Genomic DNA, 13,888 nt, shown 5'->3' with positions numbered 1-13,888 from the left:
AATGAAAGAGAAAAATATCTTGAAAAAGAAAGGAGGCCCTAGAGTCACAGATAAAAAGGGCCCTTTTGTAAATCACACCAAATAAGGGCACAGAGTGAAAGGAAGAGCAGAAAAAAGAAGGGGGGGGGGTGTCACTATGGGGCAGGCACCGTTCTGCCCTGGAAGAGGTGAGTGGGGAAAAATTTGGAAGGAAGTAGGAAATCTGGCATGCAGGGGTCAAAGATTAAACAATCATGCTGTGAAGTGAGAGATCGGTCAGTAATCCAACCGGGGTTGCCAGACAGAGGAAATGTGTCATCTTCCAATATTACCATTAATTTTTCTGGATTTAATTTCCTCAAACTGGAGACCTGGAGTCCTCCACGCACAAACTATGGTCTGTTTCGTTTCCATGAAGTTGAACGCAATTAGGATTTTATGCCCCATTTCAATATCATGCATATGTTCAGAAATGTTTTCCCCTGCAAGGTAATGTCAATGCGCTAGTATGCACCACATACTAGCACATTTTGAAAGGCTCACCTTAAAACAAAGCCCTCCAGTGGTGCATTGTCACTAAAGAGGCTTCCATCTTCACCCAGTTTGCGAGCTCTAGTCGTCTGGCTGAGCAGCGATGATGTCACTCCCACACATGCGCGCAGGAGTCGTGGGCCACAGCACAGTGCTCTGAAGGAACGACAGAGCGCATGCTGTGGCTGTCAGAAGGAGCGAATATCTCCTAACGGTACAAATCATTTGACCCTTTAGAATATTTTCCAGCCAAACCAGGTAATGTGACAAAATACCAGTTTCTATCTGTCTCAGAGTAAATACAGGTAAAACTCGAAAAATTAGAATATCGTGCAAAAGTTAATTGATTTCAGTAATGCAACTTAAAAGGTGAAACTAATATATGAGATAGACTCATTACATGCAAAGCAAGATAGTTCAAGCCGTGATTTGTCATAATTGTGATGATTATGGCTTACAGCTCATGAAAACCCCAAATCCACAATCTCAGAAAATTAGAATATTACATGCAATCAATAAAACAAGGATTATACACAGAACAATATTGGACCTCTGAAAAGTATAAGCATGCATATGTACTCAGTACTTGGTTTGGGCCCCTTTTGCAGCAATTACTGCCTCAAAGTGGCGTGGCATGGAAGCTATCAGCCTGTGGCACTGCTGAGGTGTTAAGAAAGACCAGGATGCTTCAATAGCGGCCTTCAGCTCTTCTGCATTGTTCGGTCTCATGTCTCTCATCTTTCTCTTGGCAATGCCCCATAGATTCTCTATGGGGTTCAGGTCAGGCGAGTTTGCTGACCAATCAAGAACAGTAATCCCATGGTCGCTGAACCAGGTTTTGGTGCTTTTGGCAGTGTGGGCAGGTGCCAAATCCTGCTGGAAAATGAAGTCAGCATCCCCATAAAGCTTGTCTGCAGAAGGAAGCATGAAGTGCTTCAAAATCTCCTGGTAGACAGCTGCGTTGACCTTGGACTTAATGAAGCACAGTGGACCAACACCAGCAGATAACATGGCTCCCCAAATCGACAGACTGTGGAAACTTCACACTGGACTTCAAGCATCTTGCAGTGTGTGCCTCTCCATTCTTCCTCCATACTCTGGGTACTTGGTTTCCAAATGAGATGCAAAAGTTGCTCTCATCAGAAAAGAGGACTTTGGACCACTCAGCAACAGACCAGGTCTGTTTTTCTTTAGCCCAGGTAAGACACTTGACGTTGTTTGTTGTTCAGGAGTGGCTTGACAAGAGGCATACGACATATGAAGCCCATGTCCAGGATCCGTCTGTGTGTGGTGGCTCTTGAGGCACTGACTCCAGCCTCAGTCCACTCCTTGTGAAAGTCCCCAATACTTTTGAATGGACTTTTCCTGACAATCCTCTCCAGGCTGCGGTCATCCCTGCTGCTCGTACACCTTTTTCTGCCACACTTTTCCCTTCCACATAACTTTCTATTAATGTGCTTTGATACAGCACTTTGGGAACATCCAACTTCTTTTGCAATTACCTATTGAGGCTTTCCCTCCTTATGGAGGGTGTCAATGATGGTTTTCTGCACAACTGTCAGGTCAGCAATCTTTCCCATGATTGTGATTCCTACTGAACCAGACTGAGAGACCATTTAAAGGCTCAGGAACCCTTTGCAGGTGTTATGGCTTAATTAGCTAATTAGATTGGGACACTTTGAGCCTAGAATATTGCACCTTTTCACAATATTCAAATTTTCTGAGATTGTGGATTTGGGGTTTTCATGAGCTGTAAGCCATAATTATCACAATTAAGACAAATCACGGCTTGAACTATCTTGCTTTGCATGTAATGAGTCTCATATATTAGTTTCACCTTTTAAGTTGCATTACTGAAAAAAAAGAACTTTTGCACGATATTCTAATTTTTCGAGTTTCACCTGTAACAGTATACAGAGAATTTATTTCAAATATTAACATCAATTAAATAAACTGCTTCCTGGTGAATAAGATAACACAACAGTAAAATCATCTGTATATGCAGTAAAGCATGCTTGTTATACTCACTGTGGAACCTAAGGGATTAATCCTCTGCATTGTGTAAAAAAGGATGTTTGATCCTGTCTTTTCTGAGCCTCCCCTTCTTCCAAGGTCCCCAATCCATTTGCTGATCGAACAGAGACTTGGGGGTGAGCTGCACATGCTCGACTTGGTGTGTTTTTTTTTTCTTCTTGGGAGGGTGCATTTGATCAGCACAGGGCCAATCAGCGTTGTCCAAACAGAGGGTCAGGGGTCCTGCAGCCTCAGAGCAGCCCCGATCCTCCTCTTCTTGGGGCCCCCACCAGTACTTTTGGCCTCTTCACCTTGCAGAGTGCCCTCAGACCCACAGAATGGGGCTCAGTCCCACCCCCAGCTCCCGCCTCACTGGCTGTGATTGATAGCAGGGGGAACCAATACCTCACACTGCTGTGTCTCAGCCAATGAGGAGAGAGAGACTCCAGAGAGCAGCTGCTCTCACACACATTACTGGATCAAGATGGGACTCAGGTAAGTATTAGGGAGGGCTTCAGGGTTAGCTGCACATGGAAGAACCACTTTACCACTTGAGCTGCAGAAAATGTTACCCCCTTCACAACCAGGCCATTTTTTGCTTTTTAGCAATGAACTAAGTTAACTGGAATTTACACAGTCATGCATCACTGTACACAAATGGAATATATATATATATATATATATATATATATATATATATATATATATATATATATATATATATATATATATATATATATATATATATATACACATACACACACAAACACAAACACACACACACACACACACAGTCAGGTCCATAAATATTGAGACATCGACACAATTCTAACATTTTTGGCTCTATACACCACCACAATGGATTTGAAATCGAAACGAACAAAATGTGATTTAACTGCAGACTGTCAGCTTTAATTTGAGGGTATTTACATCCAAATCGGGTGAACGGTGTAGGAATTACAACAGTTTGCATATGTGCCTCCCACTTGTTAAGGGACCAAAAGTAATGGGACAATTGCCTTTTCAGCTGTTCCATGGCCAGGTGTGTGTTATTCCCTCATTATCCCAATTACAATGAGCAGATAAAAGGTCCAGAGTTCATTTCAAGTGTGCTATTTGCATTTGGAATCTGTTGCTGTCAACTCTCAAGATGAGATCCAAAGAGCTGTCACTATCAGTGAAGCAAGCCATCATTAGGCTGAAAAAACAAAAAACAAACCCATCAGAGAGATAGCAAAAACATTAGGCGTGGCCAAAACAACTGTTTGGAACATTCTTAAAAAGAAGGAACGCACCGGTGAGCTCAGCAACACCAAAAGACCCGGAAAACCACGGAAAACAACTGTGGTGGACGACCGAAGAATTCTTTCCCTGGTGAAGAAAACACCCTTCACAACAGTTGGCCAGATCAAGAACACTCTCCAGGAGGTAGGTGTATGTGTGTCAAAGTCAACAATCAAGAGAAGACTTCACTCAATCAAGAGTGAATACAAAGGGTTCACCACAAGATGTAAACCATTGGTGAGCCTCAAAAACAGGAAGGCCAGATTAGAGTTTGCCAAACAACATCTAAAAAAGCCTTCACAGTTCTGGAACAACATCCTATGGACAGATGAGACCAAGATCAACTTGTACCAGAGTGATGGAAAGAGAAAAGTATGGAGGAGAAGGAAAGGAACTGCTCATGATCCTAAGCATACCACCTCATCAGTGAAGCATGGTGGTGGTAGTGTCATGGCGTGGGCATGTATGGCTGCCAATGGAACTGGTTCTCTTGTATTTATTGATGATGTGACTGCTGACAAAAGCAGCAGGATGAATTCTGAAGTGTTTCGGGCAAGATTATCTGCTCATATTCAGCCAAATGCTTCAGAACCCATTGGACGACGCTTCACAGTGCAGATGGACAATGACCCAAAGCATACTGCAAAAGCAAGCAAAGAGTTTTTTAAGGGAAAGAAGTGGAATGTTATGCAATGGCCAAGTCAATCACCTGACCTGAATCCGATTGAGCATGCATTTCACTTGCTGAAGACAAAACTGAAGGGAAAATGCCCCAAGAACAAGCAGGAACTGAAGACAGTTCCTGAGGCCTGGCAGAGCATCTCCAGGGATGAAACCCAGCGTCTGGTGATGTCTATGCGTTTCAGACTTCAGGCTGTAATTGACTGCAAAGGATTTGCAACCAAGTATTAAAAAGTGAAATTTTGATTTAGGATTATTATTCTGTCCCATTACTTTTGGTCCCTTAACAAGTGGAAGGCACATATGCAAACTGTTGTAATTCCTACACCGTTCACCTGATTTGGATGTAAATACCCTCAAATTAAAGCTGACAGCCTGCAGTTAAAGCACATCAAAAGCCATGAGGTCAAAAAGGAAAAGCCTACAGAGCTCAGAGACAGGATTATTGCAAGACACAGATGTGGGGAAGGCTACAGAAAAAAATCTGCTACACTGAAGGTTTCTAAGAGCACAGTGACCTCCATAATTCTCAAATGGAAGAAGTATGGTACAACCAGGACTTTTCCAAGAGCTGGTCACCCGACGAAACTGAATTGGGGGGAGAAGTGTGTTAAGAGGTAACCGAAAACCTAATGGTCACTTTGACTGAGCTACAGAGATCCTGTGCGGAGATTGGACAAAGTTTCAGAAGGACAACCAAAACTGCAGCCCTCCACTAATCTGAGCTTTATGGCAGAGTGACTAGACAGAAGTCCATCCTCAGTGTAAAACACATGAAAGCCTGCTTAGTTAGCAAAAAAAAGTACCTGAAGGACTCTCAGACTGGAGGAACAAGATTCCATGGTCTCATGAAAAAGATTGAACTTTTTGGCTTTAATTCTAAACATTATGTCTGGAGGAAACCAGGCACTGCTCTATACCTGCTCAATACCGTCACAGTGAAGCATGGTGGTGGCAGCATCATGCTGTGAGGGTGTTTTTTTAGTTGCAGAGACTGAGAGACTGGTCAGGATTGAGTGAAAGCTGAACAGAGGAAAGTATATTCTCGGTGAAAACGTATCCCACAGCGCTCAGGACCTCAGACTTGGCTAAAGGTTCACCTTTCAACAGGACAACCATCCTAAGAACAGGCAAGACAACACAGACATGGCTTATGGACAACTCTCAAATGTCCTAGAGCCAGCCAAAGCCCTGACTTGAACTTTATTAACCAGTTGCCGACCGCAGATAGCCGAATGACGGCTAAACTGCGGCCGGCCAGTTCTGAGTGGACGTCATATGACGTCCCCCCAGAACGCGCTCTCCTGCGCGCCCCAGGGGGCGCGCACCCGGCGATCTCCGTGATCGCTGTGTCCTACGGACACAGCTGATCACGAGATGTGGTAAAAGGCCGATCATACCGGCCTTTTACCACGTGATCAGCGGTGTCCAATGACACGCTGATCACAGGGAAATGCAAGTGCCGTTTCTTGGCTGCACTTTCCTCACGCTGTCAGATCGTGAGGAAAGTACTGCCGAGAATCGGCAGTTGTCAGAGCGAGGATCGGCACCGATCATCAGGGCCACTGATGATCAGTGCCCTGATGATCGGTGCCCAGCAGTGCCACCCACAAGTACCGCCCACCTGTGCCCAGCAGTGCGCCCACTAGCTCCGCCCACCTGTGCCCAGCAGTGCACCTACCTGTGCCCAGCAGTGCCACCCACCTGTGCCCACCCACCTGTGCCCAGCAGTGCCACCCACCTGTGCCCACCAGTGCCACCCACCTGTGCCCACTCACCTGTGCCCACCAGTGCCACCCACCTGTGCCCACCCACCAGTGCAGCCCGTCAGTGCCACCAGTCAGTGCCCAGCGGTTGTGCCAGTCAGTGCCCAGCAGTGATGCCAGTCAGTGCCATCTATCAGTACCCATCATCAGTGTCACCTATCAGTGCTGCCTATTAGTGCTGCATATTAGTGCCGCCTATCCGTGACACCTCATTAGTGCTGCCTATCAGTGCCGCCTATCCGTGCCACCTCATTAGTACTGCCTATCAGTGCCCATCAGTGCCGCCTATCAGTGCCGCCTATCAGTGCCCATCAGTGCCGCCTCATCAACGCACATCAGTGAAGGAGAAAAAATACCTGTTTGAAAAATTTTATAATAGAAACAAAGAAACTTTTTTTTTTTTTCAAATTTTTTGCACTTTTTTAATTTATAGCGCAAAAAGTAAAGCGCCCAGTGGCGATTAAATACCACCAAAAGAAAGCTCTATTTGTGAGAAAAAAATGATCAAAATTTCATATGGGTACAATGTTGCATGGCTGCGCAATTGTCAAAGTGCGGCAGCGCTGAAAGCTGAAAATTGGCCTGGTAAGGAAGGGGGTATAAGTGCCTGGTAGGCAAGTGGTTAAACATCTACGGAGAGACCTGGAAATGGCTGTCTACCGACGGTCCCATCCAACCTGAGCTTGAGAGGATTTGCAAAGAATGGCAGAAAATACCCCAATTCGGGTGTGCAAAGCTTGTTGCGTCACACCCAAAAAAGATTTGAGACTGTAATTGCTGCCAAAGGTGCTTCAACAAGGTATACTGAGTAAAGGATCTGAATACTTAAGTACAAGGGATATTTCAGTTTTCTCTTTTTAATAAATTCACAGACATTTCTACAATTCTGTTTCCACTTTGTCATTATGGGGTTCTGAGTGTAGATTAGAGAGAACAAACATGAATGTAAACAACCGTAGTATCAGGCTGCAATATAACAAAACTCATAGGCGGCACAGTGGCTAAATGGTTAGCACTTCCACCTGGCAGTACTAGGGTCACTGGTTCGAATCCTAACCAGGACACCACCTGCCTGGACTTGGAAGTGGGTTTCCTCCGGGTACTCCGGCTTTCCCGCACACATGCTGGTAGGTTAATTGGCTCATGTCTAAATCGGCCTTAGTATCTGTAGGGATGTGAGTTAGGTACCTTATATTGTATGCCCCTTGAGAGTTAGGGACTGATGTGAATGTACAATATATGTAAGTAAAGCGTTGTGTAAATTGACAGCGCTATAAAAGTACCTGTAATAAATAAAATGAAGGGGATATGAATGCACTGTACATATATGTACTTTAAATATGTGTCCAATAAGATTTTAAAATTACAGTCACAATGGTAAAAAAGATCCAAATGCTTTGTTAAATGTAAACCTTATATTTCAGAACGCAACTGGAGAGTATTGTGTAGTGTGAAAAGAAACAGGCATTTTTTTAAGCCTATATGATTTTAACATGATTAAAATTGAAATTCACAAATGGTGGCATTGATTATAATCTGCTTTGCCAATTAAAAGTATAATTTTACTGTATGTACTAGAAAATAAAATAGTGACAAATGTGTGTTCTGTAAACTACATATGGCAAGCTATGGGCAATGAACAATACTCACCAGTATTCCTAATGACATAGTCTAAAATGACTAGCCTTTCAAATTGAGATTGGAGCTGCTTTCTAGTATTCTCAGGCAGAGGTTCAGTTTCAAATCTCCTAAGCCAGTAATCTGCTTCCTTATATCCGTCAACAAAAAGCTGGAAAGAACCCACCTGAAAACAAACACCACAATGCTGAAAACATTCCCAATACCCATTGGTCTTTTATTACACTGCAGAATTATTTTACAAAACAAAACTAAAATGTTAGGTAAACCCAGGGCATGTTATCTTTTCAACAGCCATCTAAAGAACCATCATATTATACTCCGTTTTAATAGTTTCTGATGACATAGCAGTTTTGTTATACTTTGTATAGTTTGGAGAAATACCAATATGAAAATCCAGTTCACCTCTTAAAGCAGCCAAATGGAATAATAAGATTATTGCACTTACCATAAAGCCATTTTATTGAAGATCACTGAGAAACACAGGAATCCAGAAAAAAATTCTAATAGTTGGGGTTATGCCTGCCACCTACAGGAGGTTTAGACACTGTAATTTTAAAATCATTGAAGCCAGCCCCAGTAAAACCGTACCTTTAACTGTCATGCCTCAATTTTGCGAGCAAATGATAAAAAGAACCATTAACTCACAGTGGCATGACTTGTTTCCCTTAACTGACTTCCAAGAAAAAGTATTTACTATAAGTAAAAAAATCTTTTTATCATCCATTGGGGAGCACAGAAATTCAGGAAATTCCTAAATAGATGGGACATCCAAAACCAGTCCAGCTGCGGCTGGAAAATAGCCAATGAAAAGAAACCTTAGAATCAAGGCTAGATAAAGAAAGGACCAATCCAAATATGGAAATTACTATGACCAAGGGGAGGGCACTAAAGAGCAACCTGGTGCTCCAGACCAGGACAAATAATCACTGCTAAGGGGAACTGCTACCTGAAGAAACAAGTTAGTCAAGTTAGGGATCAACTCACCATCCAAGAAAATCAGGTACAACAAACACTACAGAACCAGGAAAAAAAACAGACCAAAGTGCTCAGGAAACATTTCCTTCCTATTGATCAAATAACCAGACTAAAAAAAAAATGTTAGAGGGGAGTTCAAACAGACATGCACTAAAATGTATTGCCAAAAGTATTGGGACGCCTATCTTTATACGCGCATGAACTTTTATAGCATTCCAGTCTTAGTCTGTAGGGTTCAATATTGAGTTGGCCCATCCTTTGCAGCTATAACAGCTTCAACTTTTCTGGGAAGGCTGTCCACAAGCTTTAGGAGTGTGTCTATGGGAATATTTGACCATTCTTCCAGAAGCGCATTTGTGAGGTCAGGCACTGATGTCGGACGGGAAGGCCTGGCATGCAGTCTCCACTCTAATTCATCCCAAAGATGTTCTGTCGAGTTGAGGTTAGGACTCAATGCAGGCCAGTCAAGTTACTCCACCCAAATTTGCTCATCCATGTCTTTATTGACCTTGCTTTGTGCACTGGTGTGCAGTCATGTTGGAACAGGAAGGGTCCATCCCCAAACTGTACCCACAAAGTTGGGAGCATGAAATTGTCCAAAATGTCTTGCTACAGTGAAGGAAATACATTTTTGATCCCCTGCTGATTTTGATTGTTTGCCCATTCACAAAGAAATGATCAGTCTAAAAATCAAATGGTAGGTGTACTGCAACACAGAGACAGAATAGCAACAAAAAATTCAAAAGAAATGCATGTCTAAAAAATTATGCACTGCTTTGCATGTTCATGAGGGAAATAAGTATTTGATCCCCTATTATTCAGCAGGATTTCTGGCTACCAGGTATCTTTCATACAGGTAACAAGCTGAGATTAGAAGCAGTCTCTTAAAGGGAGTGCTGCTAATCTCATTTTGTTACCTGTATAAAAGACACCTCTCCACAGGAGCAATCAAAGAATCAGATTCCAAACGCTCCACCATGGCAAAGACCAAAGAGCTGTCCAAGGATGTCAGGGACAAGATTGTAGACCTACACAACGCTGGACTGGGCTACAAAACTATCGCCAAGCAGCTTGGTGAGAAGGTGACAACAGTTGGTACAATCATTCGCAAATGGAAGAAACACAAAACAACTGTCAGTCTCACTAGGGCTGGTGCACCATGCAAGAACTCACCTCGTGGAGTGTCAATGATCATGAGAACAGTGGGAAATCATCCCAGAACTACATGTGAGGATCTTCTCAATGATCTCCAGGTAGCTAGGACCACAGTCACCAAGAAAACAATTGGTAACACACTACGCCAACAAGGATTGAAATCCTGCAGGTCCCTCTGCTCAAGAAAGCACATGTCCAGGCCCATCTGAAGTTTGCCACTGAACATCTGAATGATGGAGAGGACGACTGGTTGAAAGTTTTGTGGTCAGATGAGACCAAAATCGAGCTCTTTGGCATCAACTGAACTCGCCGTGTTTGAAGGAGGAGGAAGAAAAAATGAGATAGGGTTGTAACAGCGCAAACACTGCAAAGTCCTGGGAAATAGTAGTATGGGGTGATCGTGGTATTAGTGGCTACTGTATGAAGAGCGTATGATTTCGTGTGGCACTGAGGGTAAGGCTTCCAAATAAGCAGTAGCAACCTCTGTAGATGAGAAAAGGAGAGAAGTGCCTCTAAGTGCAATAAGTCTTTTTATTCAAGTCTAAATGTAGAAACACTCACATGTGGAGTAATCATAAGCTTAAAAACCGTGGTTAACAATAGTTAACGGTGGGGTGGTAACCCGGGTGAAGAGCCGTCATCTTACTGCGATGTGGGAAAGTCAGCTCTCAGCTGGAACAGCGGTAAGGCCGGCCGGCGTGCATGTCCTCCCTCAGAGCTGGATGGAACGCACGCTGGAACGCAGCGGCGGCGTGGCCGTGATGACGTCAGATCCCAGGGTGCACTGCGACGCGTTTCGGAGCATGCGCTGGCCGTGGAAGGCGGAAGTGCGCTCCTTTTTCAAGCAGGGGGAGGTGGATGAACAGGGGTGAATATATAGGGAACGTGAGTCTAATTGATCAATTAACCAGTGATTGACCATTGCTGTAAGGTGAATAGTGTAAAGTCATGGATGTTAAATGGGGGGGTAAAGGAAACCAAATGGGAAAAATAGAGGATGTAATAAATAAGAAAAAAGAAGAAATAAAAATGATGAAATGAAAAAAATTATGAAAAAATGAAAAAAAAGAAAAAATAAAAAAAATGAATGAAATGAAAAATGACATTAATAAAAGATTTTTGAACAGTTGAAAATCGAAGAAGCTATGTGAAAAACGTTGATGGGGGTAATAAGAATACAGAATAAAAAAGGAAACTGAGCTAAAAAAAATCAAAAAATTAAAGAATTAAGAAATTAAAAAAAAATGTATAGTGGTATATATATATATATATATATATATGTTATAAGATTAAAATTAAATTATTAAATGTACAAAACTGAGAAGAAAAAAAACCTATATTCTGGGAGATTAGTGGGGTAAAAGGTTCACCTTGCAGCACTGTCACATCAATTATGTAACAGTAGTGAGCAGATATTTAGTGGTAATACAGCATGATTGCAAGGTGGGATATGGTTATGGCTCTACAGGAGCTTCATAATAATTATAACATATATACATGTTGCTAGCGGGTATATTGACAATAGGTGTTAACATGGTAGGATGATAAACATATTTGTCAGGAATGGACTTGCCAATAATGGTGGGACTCACCTGCCTTGTGGGCTGCAGTACCAGGGCTGGCCAGCGGGTGCTCTCAGCAATCAGAGACAAACCCCTGCAATCAGCCAAACACCTGAAGCTGATTGCAGGGGTTGTATTTAAGGAATGGCCAGACTCACAGTCAGGGCCTTGGTGTGTGTTTTTCCATGGGCCCTTGTACCTTGTATCCTTTATTCCTGTTCCTGTCTGACTTGTTGCCGACCCTGCCTGATCCTGACCTCTGCTGACTTCTCCTGCTTGATCCCTGGCTTGTGACCCTGACCATTCTCTGCCCGACCCTCTGTACCGCGCTGCCCGTGAGTTACTGAACCCAGCTTGTGACCCCTACCACTCTCCCGCCTGTTCCTGGTACTCCGTTTGCCCGTTTGCTACTGACCCGGCCTGCCTGACTACTCTTTGTATTGTATGTATTGTTATCGGTGGGTGGTTTGGTTTGTTTGCACTGTGTTTATGTTTAGTCTTGCACTGCGTTTTGTATTGTTAGTCTTAATAAATTATATTGTTTATACCATATCTGAAGCCTGCGTTTCCCTGTGTCAGTCCACACACCTCTGGTCATACCTGGAGCCCTGACAATATTGGTAATAGTACATGCAAATGACATTATAAAGAGTAAATTACATTGTAAAAAATAGAATAAAATATAAATAATGAACAAAAGGTTATAAATAATAAACTAAAAATTGGATTAAAAAATTAAAAAATTGAATAAAAAAAAAACAACAAAATTTGATAAAAAAATTTGATTAAAAAAAAAGGAAAGTATCATTGTGATTGTTGAGTGGCTATGAATGGGAGATTGTAGTGTTTATAGTATAGTGTTAATGTCTAATTCCTCGTTGAGTCCACCTGGGGACAATGTATCTAATGTAAATATCCAATAAGTTTCTTGTGAACAGAGTTTTTTGAAACGATCAGACTCAGAGAGATTGTTGCGTATGGATTCTAAGACCCATACTTGTAGGCCATCTGTGGATTTTTGGTGATACTATATTTGTCTTTAACATCTTCAATAAGACGTCTGTGCTCACCAAACCTGGCACTGAGGGGTCTAATGGTGCGTCCCACATATAGGAGGCCGCAAGGGCAGGATATACAATAGATCACATGATCAGTGGAGCAGTTGTAAAATTCTTTGAATTCTATTGTTAACCACGGTTTTTAAGCTTATGATTACTTCACACATGTGAGTGTTTCTACATTTAGACTTGAATAAAAAGACTTATTGCACTTAGAGGCGCTTCTCTCCTTTTCTCATCTACAGAGGTTGCTACAGCTTATTTGGAAGCCTTGCCCTCAGTGCCACACGGAATCCTACGCTCTTCATACAGTAGCCACTAATACCACGATCACCCCATACTACTATTTCCCAAGACTTTGCAGTGTTTGTGCTGTTACAACCCTTCCTCATTTTTTCTGAATCATTTGTGCTCATGTAGCAGTACCAGCAGCATCCACTCACTTAGTCCTCCACATGTACATGCCTGTGCATGGGTTGGCAAACATATGTGTGTTCAATGTGCATATATGTGTACATGCATGTATACCTAGACATTTATTTGTAGTATTTAGTTATTTAGTCGTTTTCTGTAATTTGACTCATCTCTTTAATTTGATCATCATCATTATTATTTAATATTTTTTTAATTCATTGTATTACCGACACTATTTTATCCATTCACTACTCCATAACTAATTATCAATTAACCACTCTTTTTTTTTTTTCTCCTCAAACAATTTTTCTACAATCTATTTTTGACACAATTCAATTATTTTCAATTATTTTTAATTTTTATTTTTAATTTTTATTATTTTTATTTCCAAATACTTTTTATTTTTAATCATAGATTTTAATTCCAATTTTTTTTTTTTTTTTTTTCCTCTCTCTCATACACTACTGAATACTTTTCCATCCATTCACCTTCATCATGGAGCTATTCCACGATATTGAGGCAATCAGATATGATATCCTAGACAATTTCTTTGCCCTCTTTCCATCCGATTTATTTTCTGATCTTGCCATATTACCAAGGAAGACACGTTATCTCTTTGGGGCAAATTTAAAAAATTAGAAAGACTCATTTCCATCGCCAACCACCAATGGTGGGACAAATTCTTACTCAATCAATATCTTACATACAAGATTACCCCTAGAGGCCTGAGAATCTTAAAGGCCTGCCCCTTCTTGGATCCTACAAACCACAAAAACTGGCAAAATCTCTCTGAATTTTGTACCACCAAGTGTATAGAAGTCATCATCTC

The 13,888-nt window shown here is 41.9% G+C and overlaps 1 protein-coding gene across 1 annotated transcript in view; it reads right to left on the bottom strand.

Annotated features, from left to right (window-relative positions):
• Positions 1-13,888, bottom strand: part of LOC149441467 (phosphatidylinositol 4-kinase type 2-beta-like) — a 162,973-nt gene that overhangs the window by 67,280 nt on the left and 81,805 nt on the right. The window contains 1 exon segment of the mRNA XM_089657323.1: positions 7,905-8,058. Within this exon segment, the coding sequence (XP_089513449.1) occupies positions 7,905-8,058 (154 nt within the window).

This window comes from Staurois parvus, unplaced genomic scaffold (genome assembly GCF_062004578.1).
Source record: "Staurois parvus isolate SC_StPar_1 unplaced genomic scaffold, SC_StPar_1.0 ptg000981l, whole genome shotgun sequence".
Classification (NCBI taxonomy): Eukaryota; Metazoa; Chordata; class Amphibia; order Anura; family Ranidae; genus Staurois; species Staurois parvus.
This window is presented reverse-complemented; position numbering and strand designations above follow the sequence as displayed.